Source organism: Xenopus tropicalis, chromosome 4 (genome assembly GCF_000004195.4).
Source record: "Xenopus tropicalis strain Nigerian chromosome 4, UCB_Xtro_10.0, whole genome shotgun sequence".
Lineage (NCBI taxonomy): Eukaryota > Metazoa > Chordata > Amphibia > Anura > Pipidae > Xenopus > Xenopus tropicalis.
This window is the reverse complement of record NC_030680.2, coordinates 26,529,252-26,554,109: the sequence shown is the minus strand read 5'-3', so window position 1 is coordinate 26,554,109 and position 24,858 is coordinate 26,529,252. Positions and strand designations below refer to the sequence as shown.

General features: G+C 38.3%; 1 protein-coding gene across 7 annotated transcripts in view; it reads left to right on the top strand.

Annotated features, from left to right (window-relative positions):
* Positions 1 to 21,452, top strand: part of LOC100495470 (mucin-5AC) — a 36,764-nt gene extending 15,312 nt beyond the window's left edge. Inside the window, exons 29-51 of one of the 7 annotated variants that reach the window (XM_031900585.1) lie at positions 96 to 3,188; positions 3,363 to 4,577; positions 4,752 to 4,935; positions 5,110 to 8,753; positions 8,928 to 10,274; positions 11,408 to 11,703; positions 11,809 to 11,983; positions 12,213 to 12,460; positions 13,052 to 13,235; positions 13,454 to 13,856; positions 14,313 to 14,491; positions 14,979 to 15,048; positions 15,149 to 15,264; positions 15,989 to 16,020; positions 16,449 to 16,626; positions 17,352 to 17,456; positions 17,562 to 17,602; positions 17,738 to 17,866; positions 17,971 to 18,069; positions 18,961 to 19,089; positions 19,574 to 19,613; positions 20,108 to 20,231; positions 20,325 to 21,452. In XM_031900585.1, the coding sequence (XP_031756445.1) occupies positions 96 to 3,188; positions 3,363 to 4,577; positions 4,752 to 4,935; positions 5,110 to 8,753; positions 8,928 to 10,274; positions 11,408 to 11,703; positions 11,809 to 11,983; positions 12,213 to 12,460; positions 13,052 to 13,235; positions 13,454 to 13,856; positions 14,313 to 14,491; positions 14,979 to 15,048; positions 15,149 to 15,264; positions 15,989 to 16,020; positions 16,449 to 16,626; positions 17,352 to 17,456; positions 17,562 to 17,602; positions 17,738 to 17,866; positions 17,971 to 18,069; positions 18,961 to 19,089; positions 19,574 to 19,613; positions 20,108 to 20,231; positions 20,325 to 21,285 (12,992 nt within the window). In that variant the 3' untranslated portion in view covers positions 21,286 to 21,452. Of the gene's footprint in view, positions 1 to 95; positions 4,578 to 4,751; positions 4,936 to 5,109; positions 8,784 to 8,916; positions 10,275 to 11,407; positions 11,704 to 11,808; positions 11,984 to 12,212; positions 12,461 to 13,051; positions 13,236 to 13,453; positions 13,857 to 14,312; positions 14,492 to 14,978; positions 15,049 to 15,148; positions 15,265 to 15,988; positions 16,021 to 16,448; positions 16,627 to 17,351; positions 17,457 to 17,561; positions 17,603 to 17,737; positions 17,867 to 17,970; positions 18,070 to 18,960; positions 19,090 to 19,573; positions 19,614 to 20,107; positions 20,232 to 20,324 lie in introns of all 7 variants that reach the window. The other 6 variants (XM_031900584.1, XM_031900586.1, XM_031900587.1 and 3 more) reach the window with 6 other exon arrangements.
* Positions 21,453 to 24,858: the final 3,406 nt, after the last annotated feature.

Genomic DNA, 24,858 nt, shown 5'->3' with positions numbered 1-24,858 from the left:
TTGTTTCTCTATTAACTATGTTTAACTATTTTACTGCTTAGACAAATGATTTGAGCATTACTGATTTATGGTTTTTGCACTTTTTTTTACTACAGAACCTGTGTCCGTGACCTCTGTATCTTGTCTTGAGGAGGTTTGCAAATGGTCAACATGGTATGATGCTACTTGCCCTAAGTATGGGGAGAATGATGGGGACTTTGAAACCTTTGAAAAGATTAGAGAAACAGGACACACAGTGTGTAAAGTGCCATCAGATGTGGAGTGTCGAGCACAGAAGTTCCCTAAAATTCCTGTCAGGGATTTAGGTCAGATCATCCAGTGTAATAAATCAGTGGGTCTTGTGTGTCGAAACAAAGACCAATTCTCACAGCTTTGCTTCAATTATGAAATTCGGATTCTGTGCTGTAGTTACGTTCCTTGTGGACAGTCTTCCATTTCCCCAACACCTGGTGCCAGTACATATTCACAACCTTCATCTATGACCTCCAGTTTTGCAAAGACTTTAAGCACCACTGCCAGCCATTCTTCTAAAACAAGTACAGTTAAAAGCAAGACAACCTCTCCAAAAACAGCAGGCACATCAACCACAAAATCTAGTATCAAAACCAGCACTACACCATGCAAGAACCAAATATGTACTTGGACTCCATGGTACGATGTACATTTTCCCAGTATTGCCAGTTCTGATGGTGACTTTGAGACCTTTGAAAATATCAAAGCTGCTGGTAATAGTATATGTCAAAAGCCTGAAAACATTGAATGTCGAGCTGAGAGATTTCCTACAAAAAACATAACTGAGATCGGCCAGGTGGTTACCTGTAATGTTAAAAATGGTCTGATCTGCAAAAACCAGGATCAAGACTGGAATTTTCCCCTGTGTTACAATTATCAAGTTAGGGTACTATGTTGTTCTTTGGAAGATTGTGACTCATCTACTACACATGTTAAGATGACAACCAGAAGTTCTGAAGAAACTTCTAAATTTGGAAAAACTACCATATTTTCTACTCGAAATATAATTACATCAAAGCATGTTACTGATATGGAAAGCAAAACTTCAACATCACATAAGGAAACTAAAAGCACAACTATGCCAATAAAGTCCACACCTCAAACGCCAATTTCAGTGAAAACTACTAGAGTTCCTGCTACATCTGTTGAAGTAACATCCACAAGGTCAACAACACCTGTGAGGAAGACTACTACTGGTGAAGCACATTCTAAATCAACAACGCAGTTCCCTAAATCAACAACAAAGGCCTCACATGAACAAGAGACTTCATCTCAAAAGCCTATTTCAACAAAAACCACCAGAGTGTCTACTGCATCTGGTGAAGTGACCTCACACAAGGCAACCACAGTGGTTAAGAAGAGTACTACTTCTTCTAAATCAACAACAGGTTTCCATAAATCAACAACTGAGTTCTCACATAAAGAAACGTCCACACCTCAAAAGCCAATTTCTGTGAAAACCACTACAATACCTACTACATCTGTTGAAGTAACATCCGCAAGGTCAACTACACCTCTGAGGAAGAGTACTACTGGCCAAGTGTATTCTAAACCAACAACAAAATCCTCACATGAAGAAGCGACTACATTTCAAAAGTCCACTTCACTGAAAACCACTAGGGTGTCTACTGAATCTGGTGAAGTATCATCAACCAAGGCTACAACACCTATTAAGAAAAGTACTTCTGAAAGTACTTCCAAAGTTCTTACTTTTGGAGTCACTTCTTCTGAGACAGACTGTAAACCCATATGTGATTGGTCACAATGGTTTGATGTTAGTTTCCCAAATGAAGAAACAAATGGAGACTTTGAAACTTATGAAAACATTCGAAATTCTGGATTTAGTATCTGTGAAGAACCATCTGATATCCAGTGCAGGCCTGCTGACTTTCCAGAGATACCAATAGAAGACTTACAGCAGAATTTGCAGTGCAATGTCAGCAGCGGTCTTACATGTTACAATGATGAACAAAACGGACCATTTGCCTTCTGCTTTAATTATGAAATTAGAATTTTCTGCTGTTCTAAATGTGCATCAACAAGTTTTACAGCTTCGTCACCATTATACCCAACTGAAACAGTTTCTGTAACACCTTTTTCATTGACTGTATCTACTTCATCTGAAGAAATCGAATCTTCAGAAGCAACTACAAACATTGCAGTAAGCAAGAGTACTAGCACTTTAGCTTCTCCAATATATACAGGATCGCAAAAGACAACAGAAGAATCTTCACAGGAAGAAGTAACCAGTACTAAAAAGCCAGTTTCCATAAAAATTACAGAATCTGCTGCAGCAACAAGTAAGAAGATAACAACACCGACAAAATTAAGTACAACCAACCCAATAATTTCCAAGATCTCAACTGCATCTACACAAGGTCTTCTTCTGACAACTGAGTCAGAAGAGGAAGCAACTTCAGTAAAGTTAATTTCAGTGAAAACTACTAAAGTTGCTACCCTGCCAATGGAACTAATATCAACCAAGGAAACTACTTCAAGCAGGTTAACAACCACACAGACTACAAGTTCCCATACACCAACAACTGAATATTTTAATGATGAAGGCAAAACATCTCAAAAAATAACAACAATTTCTATGAAAACTACAACATCTAATAAAGTAACAACTATGTCAACAACACCTGTTAAAAAGATAACTACTTTAGCAACATCAGTTTTTTACCAACCAACAACTGAATCCTATGAAAAGGAGACCACATCTCAAAAGCTTACTTCACTGAAAACCACTAAAGAATCAACTGCATCTGGTGAAGTAACATCAAGAAGGAGCACTACTGGAGCTGTTGCTTCTTCTAAATCAACAACAGGATTTCACAAATCAACAACCGAGTCCTCACATGAAGAGGAGACCACATCTCAAAAGCCCACTTCACTGAAAACCACCAGAGTGTCTACTTCCTCTGGTGAAGTAACATCAAACAAAGCAACCACACCTCTTATAAAAAGCACCACTAGAGCTGCTTCTTCTAAATCAACAACAGGTTTTAACAAATCAACAACTGAGTCCTCACATGAAGAGGAGACCACATCTCAAAAGCCTACTTCACTGAAAACCACCAGAGTGTCTACTGCATCTGGTGAAACAACATCAACCAGGGCAACCACACCTCTTAAGAAGAGCACAACTGGAGAAGCTACTTCTAAATCAACAACAGGTTTTCACAAATCAACAACCGAGTCCTTCCATGAAGAGGAGACCACATCTCAAAAGCCCACTTCACTGAAAACAACCAGGGTGTCTACTGCATCTGGTGAGGTAACATCGAACAAAGCAACAACACCTCTGAAGAAGAGCACTACTGAAATGGCTTCTTCTAAATCAACAACAGGTTTTCACAAATCAACAACTGAGTCCTCGCATGAAGAGCAGACCACATCTCAAAAGCCCACTACAGTGAAAACCACTAGGATGTCTACTGCATCTGGGGAAACAACATCAACCAGGGCAACTACACCTCTGAAGAAGAGCACAACTGGAGCAGTTACTTCTAAATCAACAACAGGTTTTCACAAATCAACAACCGAGTCCTCACATGAAGAGGAGACCACATCTCAAAAGCCTACTTCACTGAAAACCACCAGAGTGACTACTGCATCTGGTGAAATAACATCAACCAGGGCAACCACACCTCTAAAGAAGAGCACAACTGGAGCAGCTACTTCTAAATCAACAACAGGTTTCCCCAAATCAACAACCGAGTCTTCGCATGAAGAGGAAACCACATCTCAAAAGCCCACTTCACTGAAAACCACCAGAGTGTCTACTGCATCTGGTGAAACAACATCAACCAGAGCAACAACACCTCTTAAGAAGAGCACAACTGGAGCAGCTACTTCTAAATCAACAACAGGTTTTAACAAATCAACACCCGAGTCCTCCCATGAAGAGGAGACCACATCTCAAAAGCCCACTACACTGAAAACCACCAGGGTGTCTACTGCATCTGGTGAGGTAACATCAAACAAAGCAACAACACCTCTGAAGAAGAGCACTACTGAAATGGCTTCTTCTAAATCAACAACAGGTTTTCACAAATCAACAACTGAGTCCTCGCATGAAGAGCAGACCACATCTCAAAAGCCCACTACAGTGAAAACCACTAGGATGTCAACTGCATCTGGTGAAACAACATCAACCAGGGCAACCACACCTCTTAAGAAGAGCACAACTGGAGAAGCTACTTCTAAATCAACAACAGGTTTTCACAAATCAACACCCGAGTCCTCCCATGAAGAGGAGACCACATCTCAAAAGCCCACTTCACTGAAAACCACCAGGGTGTCTACTGCATCTGGTGAGGTAACATCAAACAAAGCAACAACACCTCTGAAGAAGAGCACTATTGAAATGGCTTCTTCTAAATCAACAACAGGTTTTCACAAATCAACAACTGAGTCCTCACATGAAGAGCAGACATCTCAAAAGCCCACTACAGTGAAAACCACTAGGATGTCTACTGTATCTGGTGAAACAACATCAACCAGGGCAACTACACCTCTTAAGAAGAGCACAACAGGAGAAGCTACTTCTAAATCAACAACAGGTTTTCACAAATCAACACCTGAGTCCTCGCATGAAGAGCAGACCACATCTAAAAAGCCCACTACACTGAAAACCACCAGGGTGTCTACTGCATCTGGTGAGGTAACATCAAACAAAGCAACAACACCTCTGAAGAAGAGCACTACTGAAATGGCTTCTTCTAAATCAACAACAGGTTTTCACAAATCAACAACTGAGTCCTCGCATGAAGAGCAGACCACATCTCAAAAGCCCACTACAGTGAAAACCACTAGGATGTCTACTGCATCTGGTGAAACAACATCAACCAGAGCAACCACACCTCTTAAGAAGAGCACAACTGGAGAAGCTACTTCTAAATCAACAACAGGTTTTCACAAATCAACACCCGAGTCCTCCCATGAAGAGGAGACCACATCTCAAAAGCCCACTTCACTGAAAACCACCAGGGTGTCTACTGCATCTGGTGAGGTAACATCAAAGAAAGCAACAACACCTCTGAAGAAGAGCACTACTGAAATGGCTTCTTCTAAATCAACAACAAGTTTTCACAAATCAACAACTGAGTCCTCGCATGAAGAGCAGACCACATCTCAAAAGCCCACTACAGTGAAAACCACTAGGATGTCAACTGCATCTGGTGAAACAACATCAACCAGGGCAACCACACCTCTTAAGAAGAGCACAACTGGAGAAGCTACTTCTAAATCAACAACAGGTTTTCACAAATCAACACCCGAGTCCTCCCATGAAGAGGAGACCACATCTCAAAAGCCCACTTCACTGAAAACCACCAGGGTGTCTACTGCATCTGGTGAGGTAACATCAAAGAAAGCAACCACACCTCTGAAGAAGAGCACTACTGAAATGGCTTCTTCTAAATCAACAACAGGTTTTCACAAATCAACAACTGAGTCCTCACATGAAGAGCAGACAAAATCTCAAAAGCCCACTACAGTGAAAACTACTAGGATGTCTACTGTATCTGGTGAAACAACATCAACCAGGGCAACTACACCTCTTAAGAAGAGCACAACTGAAGAAGCTACTTCTAAATCAACAACAGGTTTTCACAAATCAACAACTGAGTCCTCGCATGAAGAGCAGACCACATCTCAAAAGCCCACTACACTGAAAACCACCAGGGTGTCTACTGCATCTGGTGAGGTAACATCAAACAAAGCAACAACACCTCTGAAGAAGAGCACTACTGAAATGGCTTCTTCTAAATCAACAACAGGTTTTCACAAATCAACAACTGAGTCCTCACATGAAGAGAAGACCACATCTCAAAAGCCCACTACAGTGAAAACCACTAGGATGTCTACTGCATCTGGTGAAACAACATCAACCAGGGCAACAACACCTCTTAAGAAGAGCACAACTGGAGCAGCTACTTCTAAATCAACAACAGGTTTTCACAAATCAACAACCGAGTCCTCACATGAAGAGGAGACCACATCTCAAAAGCCCACTACACTGAAAACCACCAGGGTGTCTACTGCATCTGGTGAGGTAACATCAAACAAAGCAACAACACCTCTGAAGAAGAGCACTACTGAAATGGCTTCTTCTAAATCAACAACAGGTTTTCACAAATCAACAACTGAGTCCTCGCATGAAGAGCAGACCACATCTCAAAAGCCCACTACAGTGAAAACTACTAGGATGTCTACTGTATCTGGTGAAACAACATCAACCAGGGCAACTACACCTCTTAAGAAGAGCACAACTGAAGAAGCTACTTCTAAATCAACAACAGGTTTTCACAAATCAACAACTGAGTCCTCGCATGAAGAGCAGACCACTTCTCAAAAGCCCACTACACTGAAAACCACCAGGGTGTCTACTGCATCTGGTGAGGTAACATCAAACAAAGCAACAACACCTCTGAAGAAGAGCACTACTGAAATGGCTTCTTCTAAATCAACAACAGGTTTTCACAAATCAACAACTGAGTCCTCACATGAAGAGCAGACCACATCTCAAAAGCCCACTACAGTGAAAACCACTAGGATGTCTACTGCATCTGGTGAAACAACATCAACCAGGGCAACAACACCTCTTAAGAAGAGCACAACTGGAGCAGCTACTTCTAAATCAACAACAGGTTTTCACAAATCAACAACCGAGTCCTCACATGAAAAGGAGACCACATCTCAAAAGCCCACTACACTGAAAACCACCAGGGTGTCTACTGCATCTGGTGAGGTAACATCAAACAAAGCAACAACACCTCTGAAGAAGAGCACTACTGAAATGGCTTCTTCTAAATCAACAACAGGTTTTCACAAATCAACAACTGAGTCCTCGCATGAAGAGCAGGCCACATCTCAAAAGCCCACTACAGTGAAAACCACTAGGATGTCAACTGCATCTGGTGAAACAACATCAACCAGGGCAACCACACCTCTTAAGAAGAGCACAACTGGAGAAGCTACTTCTAAATCAACAACAGGTTTTCACAAATCAACACCCGAGTCCTCGCATGAAGAGCAGACCACATCTCAAAAGCCCACTACACTGAAAACCACCAGGGTGTCTACTGCATCTGGTGAGGTAACATCAAACAAAGCAACAACACCTCTGAAAAAGAGCACTACTGAAATGGCTTCTTCTAAATCAACAACAGGTTTTCACAAATCAACAACTGAGTCCTCGCATGAAGAGCAGACCACATCTCAAAAGCCCACTACAGTGAAAACCACTAGGATGTCTACTGCATCTGGTGAAACAACATCAAGCAGGGCAACAACCCCTCTTAAGAAGAGCACAACTGGAGCAGCTACTTCTAAATCAACAACAGGTTTTCACAAATCAACAACCGAGTCCTCACATGAAGAGGAGACCACATCTCAAAAGTCCACTTTACTGAAAACCACCAGGGTGTCTACTGCCTCTGGTGAAGTAACATCAAACAAAGCAACCACACCTCTGAAGAAGAGCACTACTGAAGTGGCTTCTTCTAAATCAACAACAGGTTTTCACAAATCAACAACTGAGTCCTCACATGAAGAGCAGACCACATCTCAAAAGCCCACTACAGTTAAAACCACTAGGATGTTTACTGCATCTGGTGAAACAACATCAACCAGAGCAACAACACCTCTTAAGAAGAGCACAACTGGAGCAGCTACTTCTAAATCAACAACAGGTTTTTACAAATCAACAACCGAGTCCTCACATGAAGAGGAGACCACATCTCAAAAGCCCACTTCACTGAAAACCACCAGGGTGTCTACTGCATCTGGTGAAGTAACATCAAACAAAGCAACCACACCTCTGAAGAAGAGCACTACAGAAGTGGCTTCTTCTAAATCAACAACAGGTTTTCAAAAATCAACAACTGAGTCCTCACATGAAGAGGAGACCACATCTCAAAAGCCCACTTCACTGAAAACCACCAGGGTGTCTACTGCATCTGGTGAAGTAACATCAAACAAAGCAACCACATCTCTGAAGAAGAGCACTACTGAAGTGGCTTCTTCTAAATCAACAACAGGTTTTCACAAATCAACAACCGAGTCCTCACATGAAGAGCAGAGCACATCTCAAAAGCCCACTACAGTGAAAACCACTAGGATGTCTACTGCATCTGGTGAAACAACATCAACCAGGGCAACAACACCTCTTAAGAAGAGCACATTTGGAGCAGCTACTTCTAAATCAACAACAGGTTTTCACAAATCAACAACTGAGTCCTCACATGAAGAAGGGACCACATCTCAAAAGCCCACTTCACTGAAAACCACCAGAGTGACCACTGCATCTGGTGAAATAACATCAAACAAAGCAACCACACCTCTGAAGAAGAGCACTACTGAAGTGGCTTCTTCTAAATCAACAACAGGTTTTCACAAATCAACAACTGAGTCCTTACATGAAGAGCAGACTACATCTCAAAAGCCCACTACAGTGAAAACTACTAGGATGTCTACTGCATCTGGTGAAACAACATCAAGCAGGGCAACAACACCTCTTAAGAAGAGCACAACTGGAGCAGCTACTTCTAAATCATCAACAGGTTTTCACAAGTCAACAACCGAGTCCTCACATGAAGAGGAGACCACATCTCAAAAGCTCACTTCACTGAAAACCACCAGGGTGTCTACTGCATCTGGTGAAGTAACATCAAACAAAGCAACAACACCTCTGAAGAAGAGCACTACTGAAGTGGCTTCTTCTAAATCAACAACAGGTTTTCACAAATCAACAACTGAGTCCTCACATGAAGAGCAGATTACATCCCAAAAGCCCACTACAGTTAAAACCACTAGGATGTTTACTGCATCTGGTGAAATAACATCAACCAGGACAACAACAATTCTTAAGAAAAGCACCACTGGAGCTATTACTTCTAAATCAACAACAGGTTTTCACAAATCAACAACTGAGTCCTCACATGAAGAAGGGACCACATCTCAAAAGCCCACTTCACTGAAAACCACCAGAGTGACCACTGCATCTGGTGAAATAACATCAAGCAAAGCAACCACACCTCTTACAAAAAGCACAGGATCTGCTTCTTCTAAATCAACAACAGGTTTTCACAAATCATCACCCAAGTCTTCGCATGAAGAAGAAACCACATCTCAAAAGTCAACTACTCTGAAAACCACTAGGGTGTCTACTGCTTCTGGTGAAAAAACCTCAACCACATCTCTGAAGAAGAGCACTGCCGAAGTGACTTCTTTAAAATCAACAACAGGTTTTCACAAATCAACAACTGAGTTCTCGCATGAAGAGAAGACCACATCTCAAATGCCTTCTTCACTGAAAACAACTAGGGTGTCTACTGCCTCTGGTGAAGTAACATCAACCAAGGCAACAACACCATTGAAGAAGACCACCACTGGAGCTGCTTCTTCTAAATCAACAACAGGTTTTCACAAATCAACAACCGAGTCCTCGCATGAAGAGAAGACCACATCTCAAAAGCCTGCTACACTGAAAACAACGTGGGTGTCTACTGCATATGGTGAAAATACATCAAGAAAAGAAACAACACCTCTTAAGAAAAGTACTACTGAAACAGCTTCTTCTAAATCAACAACTCATTTTTATGAATCAACAACCAAATTCTTACATGAGGAGAGCACATCTCAAAAGCCCACATCACAGAAAACTAGTAAAGTGACCTCTCCATCTAGTGAGGTAACATTTACTAAGTCAACTACACCAACCAAAACAAGTACTACAGGGCAAACTTTGCCTAAATCAACAGCACAATCAACAACTGAGCCATTTTCTGTAAAAACCACTAAAATGTTTACTTCATCTAATGATGTAGCATCTAGTAAGACAACTGCAGGAATCAAGGAAAGTACAACACATTTCGATAAATCAACAACCACGTTTTTACATGGTGAAACCACATCTGAAAAACCTAGCTCAACTACTAAAGAATCTACTGTTTCTACTAAATTTTATACTATATCTGCTAAAGACACAGCAACATATAGTAAAACAAGTACAATAACGCCAACAACTAAACAGTCATCTACTGGTTATCTTAAGTCAACTGTTACATCTACAAGTAAGGAAAACAGTTCTGGCCTCCCTACTAAAACTACCAAAAGCATACCATCATCGACAGCTGAGAAAGTGAGCACCTCTGGGGGCTTTGAAAGTTTCAAAACTTCACCAAAAACAACAGCTGAAAAAACATTTTTCACCACCAAATGCATGTGTAATGTTAACGGAGTGTTGGTTTCACCTGGTAAGTTTTGCCTGAAAATTGTCAGTTACCTTATTCTCCTATATAGTTTGATAGCAATTTCTGTTGCTCGATATGTAGCTGTCAAAACATAGTAGAACATTTTTAATGATGGTTCACATGAGTCAAAAGGAACAGCCAAATTTTAAAAAATTATACGCATTCAATATACAGGTAGTTGTATTTTCAGTGATTAAGGGCATAAATAGAAAGTCCATGAAAATGTATTAAACACAATACAAATTTCCCACTACAGTATGCAAGGTGGGCCTGAATTAATTATTAACTACAAGCCAAAGAACAAATGGACAGTTATAAATACCCCAATAACTAGTTATGCACTATATTTACAACTTTAGTATTCAAATACCAAATCCACCAATGAAGATTTGTCTGAATACCGAGCTGAATCAGAGCCCTAATTTGTGTATGCATATGAACAAAATACACAAAATAAACGACAGCAAACAAAAACAGTTTTTTCCTTCAGTTATCCAGTGACTGAAAGTCACATTGATATTAAGGGTTTGGATTTGGTTCAGTCAAGCGTTAAAGACTGAATCTGGGATTTAATGGATCCTTACCAATAACCCATAATAACCTAAAAGAGGATCAATTATTTAGAAAGCTGGTAAATAGGTCATTTAGTGGTAGATGTTCAATGTCCACAAATGAAAGCAGGTTCTACTTAAATGATCTACTTGATCAGCTTGAGATCAATTAATAGGATTTGTTAAAAATACTGTAAATACTTTTGTTTTATTATTTTAATCATGAAAGAAATTTAAGGTTTTTGTCATTACTTGATCTAAACAAGCCAATTAAGGAAATTAAATCTACTCTGTTATTGGTTCTCTGGGCATCTTGTAGATAACTAAAAATTAAGTAGCTTCAACTTCCCTGGTTAGCTGCACAATTAAAATAATAAGCAGCAATTATCTTCACCTTGTTTATGTTAAACAGTTTTGTGTACTGCCCCTTCAGTAAATTAAGAGACAGTTGAAGTTTCCGCACCGTCCAATGTGGGTCTATTTGCTCAGCTGCAGCTACAGAACAATGTGGGCCTCTTGTACTTGATCTAGACTTCCTATCCTCCACATCTATGATAACAGTCTGATAACATTTCTGTTTAACAGGCCAAATATTATACAACACAACTGACAATGGAGGATGGTGTTTTTACGCCCGCTGCAACGATAGTTGCCAGGTGGAGAGGTACAGCAAAGAATGCTATAGTTCTACTACACCAACCATCGCAAGCAGTACCAAGACCGCAAAGACAGTTACAGCCAGTACTGTTACTGCAACTTCCAAAAAGACAAGTAGTACAACAATGAATGAGAAGAGCACAAAAACTTCATATACACAGACCTCAACTCCAGCCAGTAGCACCGGCTCATATGAATGTGGCGCTTTAATGCCTCCAAGAAAGGTATGCTTGAATTTTCTTACTGCATAACATATACAGTATATATATCAATGTCTTGGCTTTTATGGGGTGCTATAACCTTTTGCACTTCTTTCTTTTACCCAACAGATAAATGAAACATGGATGATAGACAGCTGCACAAAGGCAACTTGCACCGGTGGAAATAATATCGCTATCACGAAGACACAGTGTCCACTCATTAAGGATGTAGTCTGTGCCAACCGTATGCCACCAAAGAACGTCTATGATGAAAGTGGTTGCTGCTATCAGAAACAATGTGAATGTAAGTTAATTAAAGTGCAACTACTTGCAGGAATAGTGGTTTGGATGCCTATATGTTACTTGTTAATAAAGAAAAACATACTATGTTTAAATTACAATAGCTATGAGAATGTGCTTTATTTTACCAAATTAATAAATAATGATTAATGATAATGCCAGTTTGTCCCTCTTATGTATTAAGCTAAATTGTTTTACTCACTGTTCATATATATTTTTCTTTGTGTATATAGGTATCTGTGGTGGATGGGGAACATCACATTACATCACTTTTGACGGTACCTACTATGACTTCACTGGGCAGTGCACATACGTCCTTGTTCAGCAGATTACACCACGTTTTGATCATTTCCGGGTTTATATAGACAACTTCTCATGTCTCCCAGAAGACCCCACCTGTGTTAAGAGTCTTCGTATTATGTACAATAAGGACAATATATTGTTAACATCCCAAGAAGTGAAAGGACAGCCAGTGGGCAAGGTAATTTTCTATTCAATAGAAAACAATCATCATCACCTATGTGAATAATATATGTACACAAAATGTATATATGCCTGTTCTATATAAATATATACTAATATAATATATAATTATATTGTTTAATATGAACTGGTATAATATTGCCGATCATAGGTTGGGTTGCAGGTTTTATTGAAGAGCACTGGATAGGAAATAATTTGTTTTATATATGGGTTTTTTTCAGGTTTTACCATTTATTTCCCAAGACATGGGGTGGGGTTAAAGGTTACTGAAGGTATTGACCTTTTAAATAAGAAGTTTTCTACAATTTATTTCCCAAGATAGAATGAGTGAGGTGGTTCTGTAAACAAGAATATGAAAGGTTATGTATGCAGGCATCTTTCTTTAAATATCTGGATTGAACAGGATGGTGCAAACAAGTTGCTTGCCCCGCACACCGGCCAGAGCCTATGGTTCAACTGGCCAGAGCCTACATTTCACTGAAGTTCAAGGGGACATAAACTGTCCCTAAAACTGGCCCTTTTAGATAAGAACCTACAGTATGTCCCACATTATTTGGGTGTATTTGTTAAAATGCTTTTGTCTTTTCAGGTATATTTCAACGATGAGAGAGTATATCCCACACTGAGTAGAAATGGTATTCAAATCAGCTACACTGGTATATTTTTGATTGTTGAGATACCAGAGCTTGGCGCATACATCTCTTTTAATGTTCTCAGTTTTACAATTAAGCTGCCAATGGACAAGTTTTCAAACAACACTGAAGGTCATTGTGGTAAGTACTGTGAAAAGTAGTTAAAATGTAGACGTCTGCTAGAATTCACTTTTATAACCCATTCCTTAGCTTATGCATTGTTAAATGGTAAATTGTAATGGCATATCACACATCTATCTATAAATATCTATAATAAAACATCTATAGTAAAAATATACATTCTTTTGGTTTGTTTGTGAATCCCAATTTAATATTTCTCATTCTTTCTTATTCTAAAGGAAAATGTTCCAATAATCGCAATGATGACTGTATCCTGCCTAATGGACAGTTGGCTCCATCATGTACTCAGATGGCAGGACAGTGGGGTGCCCCAAGCCAGAATTCTTCTACTTCTTGCAGTGCTTCATCTACCAGTGCACCATCAACAACCAGACCAACAATCCCATCATCTACCCGAGCATCCTCATATTTCTCCACTCTACGTTCCACTTTGCCCCAGACATCCTCATCACGTATTCCATCTACTGAATTGTCCCATCTATCATCTACATATAGTTCAACCTCTCTTCTATCATCTACATACACTTCAACCTCTATTCTACCATCTACATATAGTTCAACCATGCGTCCAACTGAGAAGCCATGCAATCCTCCAGACCTTTGTAGAATTATCATAAGCAGGTACTTACAACATGAAGAGTTACATAAGGAGTTAATTATTTATTTTTAAAATGGATAAGATAATATAAGATAATACTGGCATGTTTTATTGATGTGTGCATTGTGAATGGGTGTGAATAACAATCAACCACAAATCACACCAATATATATTAATTCCTACAGCAGTGGGGCATGAGGACTTCAGCCTCAGTCACAAACACATACTCCAGTCAGTGTTAGGATCCAATGTGGCATTTTTTATTCTTTTGTACTGTGAAAAGAAAGTGGACCAGACCAGGAAGAAATCCACCTAGACAACATGAGAACATATAAAATCTATACAGTGAAAATGAGCTCAAACCCAGGTTTTACAAAAACCTACATTGTGCTTTATTCAGCTCTGTAAATGGTATTCTATATGTGATAGACCTCAGTAGCCTTATTTAACAAATGACAAATGTCTTTTTTACCCACCAGTGTCTTCGAGTCATGCCACAACATTGTACCACCAGAACCATTCTACCAGTCCTGTGTTAGTGATGGCTGCAACAATCCTGAGGGATCACTTCTTTGTTCCAGCTTGCAGACGTATGCAATGTTTTGTTCTCTAGAGGGCATATGTGTGGATTGGAGAAACAGCACCAACGGTACCTGTGGTAAGTATCACACATTAGATCATCTAGACCAGTAATCCCCAACCAGTGGCTCGAGGGCAACATGTTGCTCACCAACCCCTTGGATGTTGCTCTCAGTGCCCCCAAACCAGGGAGTTATTTTTTAATTCCTGACTTGGTGGCAAGTTTTGGTTGAATAAAAACAAGATTTACTACCAAATAAAGCCTCCTGTAAGCTGATAGTGTGCATAGAGGCTGCCTAATAGCCAATCTTAGCCCTTATTTGGCACCTCCATAAACTTTTATGATGCTTGTGTTGCTCTCCGAGTCTTTTTACATTTGACTGTGGCTCATGAGTAATAAAGGTTAGGGACTCCTGATCTAGACATAATACTATATTATTGTTCTTTATCATTAAGGACTTCAGATTGTCATCTTTTATTTGGTTACAAGGTTTCTTGCCAAACCATAATCTTCTTGCCTAGTATTTTATGGAATATAAATATACTTCTTTCCTCTCTATTTGCAGCTAAAAATTGTTCCTCTGATATGGTCTATAAGGCATGTGGATCTCCAGTGGAACCAACGTGCAACTCCAAGTAAGTGAACAGAAAAAATAGTTCCACTGCTTAAAAGGACACTGTCACATGTTATATATATACATGTATCCCTTAAACAATTATTCTCCTGCTGTTCCAGGAACGATCAAATGTCAGATTCTGAAAATGACAACCTAGGTTACGTTGAAGGATGTTTCTGCCCCGAGGGCACTACAAGATTCAGCTCTACCTCCAATAAATGTGTCTCTAGATGTGGTATGTTGTCTTTTAATTGAGAAGTAACATGCAAATAAATGCGAGCCCAGATAAAGTTTATTACAAGCTTTGCCCCTGTATATATGTTTATTGAGCAACTTTAATATTTACAATTGGGATATAGTTCATTTATAGGCAGGCCAGTCACATTTAGCTTTTATATTAGCAAGAGGAGCACTCAGTCAATGTTGACTCTTATGCATGTAATCCTCTATCACCAATGAGCAGTTAACAAATGGGCATAACAGGAAAAGCTGGGGCTACTAAATATGATGCTAATCAATAAATCCACCTCAGTACAGTTATGGAATATATTATGCAGAAACCTGTCATCCAGACAGCTTTGAAATGCTATTCAAATACTATTCTTTTCAACGATTAGTTTCTTCTCTGTAATAATGGGATAGTTGGTTGTACTTTATGGTAAAAAAAAGCTTGAATTAATGTTGATTGAAAATATTTTGAGTTGTTTAATTTATAAATATCAGTATATGTAGTCTGATGGCATAGTGCTCCTAATTATAAATAGACCCCGGATCCAAAAAGCTGCATGTAATAAATCCCATACCTGTACTGTATACACCACTGAAAACTCCGGCTGCATGCAGATGTGTATTTAAAAGCACATTGTGCCAATAGTTTTTGAATGAAAGGCTGCATTTAGCTAAATAAGATATTATATATATTTTTTTTTTCTTCACAATTGCTGTTCTTTCTTTTGTAGGATGCACTGGCCCTGATGGAATGCCAAGAGAGGTAATTCAAATTTTGCAAGCAGCGGCTTTATCTATCTATCTATCTATCATCTATCTATCATCTATCTATCATTTATCTATCTATCTAACATCGATCATCTATCTATCTATCATCTATCTTTCTACTGTATCTATCTATCTATCTATCTATCTATCTATCATTTATCTATCTATCATCTATCATCGATCATCTATCTATCTATCTATCTATCTATCTATCATCTATCTATCTATCTATCTATCTATCTATCTATCTATCTATCTATCATCAATCATCTATATCTATCTATCATTTATCTTTCTACTGTATCTATCTATCTATCTATCTATCTATCTATCATCTATCTATAATACCATCTATCTAATATACTTATGCAGTACAAAAAATAGCCCTTAACATTGTTAAAATTCTGATTTGTTTTCTAAAAGGCTGGAGATACTTGGGACAGTAATTGTCAGACATGTATTTGTGATAATGCCACTATGACTGTGATGTGTGCACCAAAATCTTGCATGGAACCAACCCCTGCAGTGTGCACTGAAGAAGGCTCTATGTCTGTGTCTGTGACTGATCCTGAAAACCCCTGCTGCCAGACTACAGAGTGCAGTAAGTGTCAAAAGACTCACTAATAAAGACTAACATTGGGGGTTATGTTCAATTATAATGTTGCTATCATCACCAATGCATGTATAATCTTTACTTACTGTATATATTATATAACATATATACACAGTATATATATTTCAAATAAGTAACCTATGGGAAAAAAAGCCTTGGCCACGTGACTCACCTTACCCTGTAGATTTTTTACAATGCTTCTCAGTTCCTAAAATATACTGTTTATGAAGGAATTACATGAATTGCACACCATAATTGAGTGCTATCAAACCATGATATCCCTGTGAAATGTTTTTCCTGGTTGGAAGTATTCTCTTTATGGGCCTTTATGCTATGCATGGCAAACCTGGGCTAATTACGTTCAAATGGTATGTGCCTTTGTTCCTAGCTGTCCCTAGTTAATTAGATATTTGTTCAGACATCAGTACCTGCAGTACAAAGCCAGTGCTACGTGCTTCACCCCAAACCCCAGGCAGGAAATATCCAACTATGTATTTTTTCTTAAAGAGTAGTTTATTATCAAATTAACATTTAGTAGGATGTGCAGTGATATTCGGATACAATTTGTAGGACATTTTTGTTTGGATTTAGTGCTTACTCTAGTGCTTTGATGTGTGTATGGTTGGATGAAGTTATAACGGATAAGTGTTCATGAGATGATTGTGATCATTGTAAGACTAAAAAACATAATTTGTTTTTTTTCTGTCTGGCAGGATGTAACATCAGCCTCTGCACAGTTGACCAGGAGACTTGTGAGCTTGGATATGACCTTGTAACAGAGATAATTGATGGAAAATGCTGCCCTGTACAAAGATGTGGTATGTATTTTCCCTTTATAATATGTAAATGCTTCTAAAAGATCCTTATTTAGCAAGATAATGGACTGTTGGTTTATTTATTTACTTATTTATTTCCTTTTTCAGTGCCCAAAACCGTCTGTGTATATAACAACACTGAGTACCAGGTAGGTCACATCTTGTGCCTCTTCTTGTACAATGAACAAGATCAAAGTTATCTGTGTTTGTTTAAGACTATGGAAATAATTGAGTGCTTCAGCATTGTCTTATAAAATATTGTTATTTGTCTTATTTTCTCTTAGCCGGGAAGTATAATTTCTGAACCGACCAAATGTCAAACATGTATGTGCAACGTAGACATGGACCAGACGTCCCCAGGCCCACACAATGTTACCTGCGCTTCTCTTCTATGTGCTTTACACTGTGCAGAGGTAAGTAGTTATTTATAAAGTATAGCAACAAGGAATGTGAAACCTTCTTTACATGAAGCAACACATTAAGATTGCCAGGAACTCAAACAGTTTGTCTTTTTCAGGGCTATGAATATAAGAATGTCCCAGGCCAGTGCTGTGGAAAGTGTGTCCAAACTCATTGTATAATGCAACTACCTGATAACTCTACAGAACTGCTGAAGGTAAGCAGTGCTTTCCTGAACTATATGAACACATACCTTTTTTGCCCTGTTAAAAGTCCTAGGTGCCTGCAAAAAAATGCTCTTCTCTAACATAATGTACAATTGGGCCTTGAAATGAAAAGCAGAAATAAATTATCATTGTAAACCCTATATAAGGGTATGAATCAGTTGTACACAATTATTATACACAACGAAAATCGGTTTATTATCACATTAACAATAAAGTGATAACATACTAAATACAGGTATAGAATGTTTGGGAGCTGGGGTTTTCCAGATAAGGGTTTTTTCTGTATTGTGGATACCTTGTCTACTAAAATATAATTTAAACATGAACTAAACCCACTAGGATTGTTTTGCCTCCAATAAAGATTAATTATATGTTAGAAAGGAGTAAGTACAAAGTATAGCTTTATTATTAAAGAAAAAACATGTGAATTTTTGATTAAAATGGAGTCTATGGAAGACGGCCTTCCCATAATTCAGAGCTTTCTGGATAATGGATCCCATACCTTTATAATAAATGCATTTAGCATTAACAGGCCTATATTAAATATTTGCAGTCTAATAATAATTATAATAAGTATAAGTATAATATAGACAGGTGTAAAATCATCAGGGAATACGAAATACGGGAAAATCCTTGTAATCAGATACTAGGATGTTAAGTGAATCAATTTTTCTTTTTGTCCAATGCAGTTAGTTATTTTCCCAGTGCCAATGTATGTTTGTAAGTGGGTGGGCAAATGTATTGGTGGGTATCTGTGGGTTATGTAAGAATGTAATATCTAAGTTTCTTAACCTGGTAGCATAACAATATAAAGGAGAAACAAGTACAAAAAACGTTGATTGAAAAAGGATATTAATGCATGGTTTTCTGTTCTTCCTCAGCCTGGAGAGAAAATGTCTCATCCTGGAGACAACTGCACTAACTATGAATGTGTAATGACCAAAGGCAACTTGATGCCCTTGGCTTCTAAAATATCCTGTCCAAAAATCAACATTGATGACTGCCAGTCGGTATGTATAGTTCTTTTTAATATGATATCAGTGTTTTGATAAATGTATGGCTACACACAGAAGTACATCTTGAAGTGTGCATTACAATGCCAGTATGATTCAAACCTTGTGCATTTCTTAGTGGTTGTGTCCAGATGTTGCTGGGCTTCTCCTACCTAGGCAGGTGTAGGGCAGCAAATTCCATGTCCTCCTTTTGCCTTGTTGGTAGGTTATTATAGGAGGTCTATGGAAGTTTATATACTGTATATAACGCTTATAACCAGCTGAAGAAACAATTGCCGTTTAGGCAAAGTTAGAATTAGAAGTTAAGCCAGTAAAGCGATCGTAAAAGCTTTTGCCAATAAAGTAATTAGTAATTAAATATCTATCCTGCCCTTAACACTTAAAGAAGACAATTCTAGAAGGCGAATAAGAAATAATGTTAGTGTTGCTTTTTATTTGCCATTTTATGGCTTTCACATCTATTTTCTTTTCCTTTTTTTAGGGTACAATTAAAACAGACGCCAGCGGCTGTTGTCTAACCTGTAAGTATTTATACCAAAAACCTCAGTACTTTTATGGGTTTGACAGAAACAAGAGATTCTCTGCACTCACTCATTATCAATATATATAGGACATTAAGACATTCTGTGCATTAAGCTACCAAGCAATGTCCTCCCCTTTAAGCAAAACAGGGATTGTTTGTTCATATATTGCAATATATTCAAGCTGGCCAACTACATCAAAGTCAACCCCCAGTTTGGCCAGTCCTACACTCACTTTCATCTGATTCATTAAGAGTTCTACTGGTTCATTATAAATTTTACAAAGGGACAAAGTTACTTGCTTTCAAGGTTAAAACCCAAAAAATGGTTGCCCTTCTATTGGCTCATTGAGATCACCTGACTGTAGCTGGGAAGGGTGGGAGCTACAACATGGAGCTGACCACTGCTCCTGTTTACTTTTATGGGGTTTCTTGAATTAACATCTTATTAAAAATAGAAATAGTGGTAACAGATGAATGTATTTATTTTTTAAGGTATCCAGAAGCCAAATAATTGCCAGATAAAAGAGACAAAGAATATTATTCTTGAGGATGGATGCACATCCATCTCCCCTGTTGTGATGTCCTACTGCCAAGGAGGCTGTGACAGTTATTCAATGTAAGTGGTGCTAAACCTAATAACCCCTTAAGACTGTCTGCTTTCATTTTATAACTTGGCATTTATTAAATCAATTCTATATCCTTTTTCCAGGTATTCTCAGAAAACGCGAACCATGCAGAAAACCTGTACTTGCTGTCAAGAGAGTGAAACAGAAAATGTCACAATCACTTTAAAATGCCCAACTGGTGAGCTAAAACAATATTCATACATTAATGCCAAGAGCTGCGGTTGCCATAAAACACGCTGCATGGAGAATCATTCACAGGATCACAAAAGTGATGAGAATTCAGAAGAGGACAATGCATTAGAATCAAAAGAAAGTGAAGAAAATAACAAAGGCAAAAATAAAAAGTATGTTACTGGAAAGTCAGATAAGATGGAATCGAAAGAAAGCACAAGTGGAAAAGATAACACCAACAAAAATAAAAAGTATGTTCCTGGAAAGTTAGATAGGATGGAATCGAAAGAAAGCACAAGTGGAGAAAATGAGGCCGACAAAAACAAAATTCATGTTAATAGAAAACCAAATAACTCAAATTCAACAGAGCATAGTTTAGAATCAGAGTCAAATGAAAATAGCAAAGATATGAGTGATAAAGGAAAACCAATAATCAAAGATGTTAACATTAAGCCTACAAAGATGTCCATACCAATATCCATTGCCTTAGGTATGAATATTAAAAATGATGCCAACAAAAACAAAATCAATGTTACTGGAAAGCCAGATAGCATGGAATCGAAAGAAAGCGCAAGTGGAGAAAATGGCAAAAGCCATGAAAATAGCAAAGATATGAATGAGAAAGGAATACCAATAATCAAAGATGTTAACATTAAGCCTACAAAGATGTCCATACCAGTATCCATTGCCTTAGGTGTGAATATTAACAAAGTACCACAAACCACACAAAAAACAGTAAATTCTACAAAGATGTCCAAGCCAGAGGCCACGCCCATAGAGATGAAGACTAAAACAGTACCACAAACCACACAGAAAGCTATGAAGACAACCAAAGATACAAATCACGATGGAAAGAAAACACAAAAACCTTGAAGATAAATATTAAGAAATGATAATAGCGCAAACACGCATTTCCAATCAGTTCTAAATTAATGTCAATTAATGTCTTTTCATTTATGGTGTACTGGGAAAATTCATTTTCATCTTTGTCGTATATTCTATTTAAAACTTTTATCTATTAAATACTAAGCAATGAGCAATGACTGCTTCTGTCATTTAATTCTATACATATGTGTAGGGTGATTGATATATATGTAAACATTTGATGAAATATACACCCAACATCCTAGTGTGCCACAGACGTATGAATGTTAGTCAAGGTAATGTTACCTACTGTAACAGCCCGGTGACAACTCATATTTGCTGGCAAGATAATTTTATATATATACATTGTTTTAAAGGGGACCTGTCACCCAGACATAAAAAGCTTCATAATAAAAGTCCTTCTCAAGTAAAACATGAAACACAAATTCGTTTTTTTTTTTATAACACACCCATACCCATTATAAAGACATTTAAAAATCCCAGCTGTCAATCCTATATTGCTTGCCCCGCCTCTATGCCTTAGGTATAGAGGGGGGGGCAGACAATAATTTTAGCTTTCCGTTCAGCACTACCTAGATTTTAAACATTTTTGAGTTATTTCTTAGGGTGACAGGTCCCCTTTAAGGCCTATCCTATATCAGCAAACAGCATTTTGCAGTGTGCTTTTTCTAGAACATTGCCAGTAACCTTCTGGGGATCATCTATTCTAGCACTTTTCAGGTCTACACCCCATTTTCCACAACTACAGTATTCCTACAACATTGATTTACCCATTTGATCTACAAGCCTAAGGTATTTGATAATTACAGTATCATAAGACATGTAGAAACATTACCACCTTGAAGGCTTACCTGGGTTACATCTATGAAGATTCTCATTCATCCGGGTCATGATATACAGTATCTAGTAGAATTAAGTCTAAAACAACTGGACTTTTCTGAATTTTTCTTGAAAACGTTTCACCACTCATCCGAGTGGCTTCTTCAGTTCAAATGACTGGTAGGGAATTCCCCGGCATTTAAACCCTTGAGGGTAGTACAGTCACAGACATCCAGTCACAATGGTTCCATTGAACTTATTCAGTTAGGTGTTGGCTAAAACCGACAGGTGTAAGAAGGTATGATCCAGTCACAATGGTGCCATGATTCTCATTGATGAAGGTGTTAATCCTTCAAAGTACATGACTGGAAGTGTGAACTGTTGTGAAACCACCGGGGTAAGGATGTCAAAGTGGCATTGTATGTTGATGACAAAGATCAAAAATGATCACAAACAATCCAAGGCACACATACATGTTAGGTCACATCAGCCAATTAATGGACAGAGTTCTGCCTTTTGCTTACACACTACTTCCTGTTACAGTTAGAGCTGCATTATTTCCTGTCAGGTGATCTCTGATTGAGCACACACTAAATGGCGGCTCAAGGGAAAGGATGTAAAAGGGCAATATTTACTGATATATATATATTCCAGTTTGGAAAGATTCTTTAATGGGTCACAACATAATATAAACTATCTGCTGGTAAAGTATTCATTCTGGGGGTATAGTTTTCCTTTAAGCAGGTGGCAGGTATGTTATCTTGGGGGTGCTTAGCACTTTAGGTTGCCCTATAAAGGCCATTATAAAGGTATGTAGTTCACTAGAATATGCACACAAGCTACATTATTCTTGATACGTGTAGCAGCTTTAGCACTATGTAATGACCGATATAATGTCTGTAGGAGTCGGATAACTTCAAGACATTTTACAGCTTTATGACTGTTTACTCACAATAATTTAGGCTTAAAATGTTCACGTAGCATCTTATTTTATAAGTATTTATACTGCTTTTCATCTGAACTTTCCTTACAACAGGCTGTCAAAACATAGCAAGAAACTTTGATCAAAAGTTATGACAATATGCAGTAAGCTTGTTTTTGTGTAATGATGCAAGGTCAGCCAGGGAAGCACACTCTGTAAGCAGCTCGGCAGTGACCTATCAGTAAATAGACTGCAGTTGGTGTAAATGATAGACAATTTATAGTTCATAACCTACATGTAATCACTTAATCTCAAGGGGTTCTCAAATATTTGGTTTTGGACCAAGTATCCAGTCATAATCTGACCAACACTAAAGGGGAAATGAATTCAAATTCAGCTGCAACTTTTTTGAGATTTATCAAATGGCAATTGTAAAAATATAAAACAAGCACTTGTATAAGTCAGAATTTAGGGTAACTAGACGAAAGCCTTAACCCCTAAAATGTGGATAATGTCAAAAATCCCCTCAGAGGTTGACTGGATACACCTAGTGGAGGAAACTGGGGAATTAAAAGAAATAACTTGCTTACTGCACACAATTTACCCCAGTACTGGGTTATATGGAAACCCTGGCTGGACACTATGCAGAAAAAAAGTAAAAATAGCCTATTAACAAAAGCAGTGATCCCCAACCAGTGGCTCGGGGGCAACATGTTGCTCCCCAACCCCTTGAATACTCTCAGTGCCCCCAAACCAGGTAGTTATTTCTGAATTCCTGACTTGGTGGCAAGTTTTGGTTGAATAAAAACAAGATTTACTACCAAATAAAGCCCCTGTAAGCTGATAGTGTGCATAGAGGCTGCCTAATAGCCAATCACAGCCCTTATTTGGCTCCTCCATGAACTTTGATGCTTGTGTTGCTCTCCAAGGCTTTTTACATTTGACTGTGGTTCACGAATAAGAAAGGTTGGGGATCTCTGAACTAAAGGATACTGCTAAATAAATCTTCTTATTGCAATTAACCTTACAATTTATATACAGTATTGACTTGTTGTTAAACCCAGTCTGACTGGCCCAGGACCAACGGTTATGTTTTAGTTGGTATGTGCCTTCTTGGAGAACCCTTACATTCAAGCTAAGAATGGAAGGGTTGTTTCCAGATATGGCTTCTCCAAAACCTGCATAGCCCTGCATTTGGGGAGGTTCTAAAAGGCCCAGGTAAGCTGAATGAAGCTTAAGTGATATGGTTGGGAAAATGGAGGAAGGGGCCCCTAAGTTGGGGCTAAAATGAGACTTTTGCAGGCCGATTAGTTCCTCTTTAAAGGTAAATAATATTTTACCAAAAGAAATTTGTTAATTTGGGTGCTAGAGTCACTGACACAAACAGCCGCATATTGTATGCTTTCTTTGAAGAGAGTTAAAAATAAAGAGGGAGACTATTCTGAGCCCATAAACAATATAAAATGAAGGTCAGCTGTAAAGTTGATAAGATTACTAAGATTACTTTCATCTGCACGTTGCTAAAAGGTAAAGGTAAAGCTCCCGTTTAGCAAACACAGAAATTTACATTCCATGAAGCTTGTTTGTGTCATTGGCAAGAATAACATTGCAAGAACTATGAGGATAGGATCACTTAATTCCCGTCTTTTTAGGGGGTTTCACCTGTATACAGTATCAGCTTATACATCATCATCAATCTTGGGGGGGGGGTGTCCTGTTATAATGGTTAATGCAATAGAGTAAAACAATTTACTTTTTTTTACTGAAATTGTGACTGCTATCTGAAATATATTTGTCACCCATATGTTTGGGTGGAATGT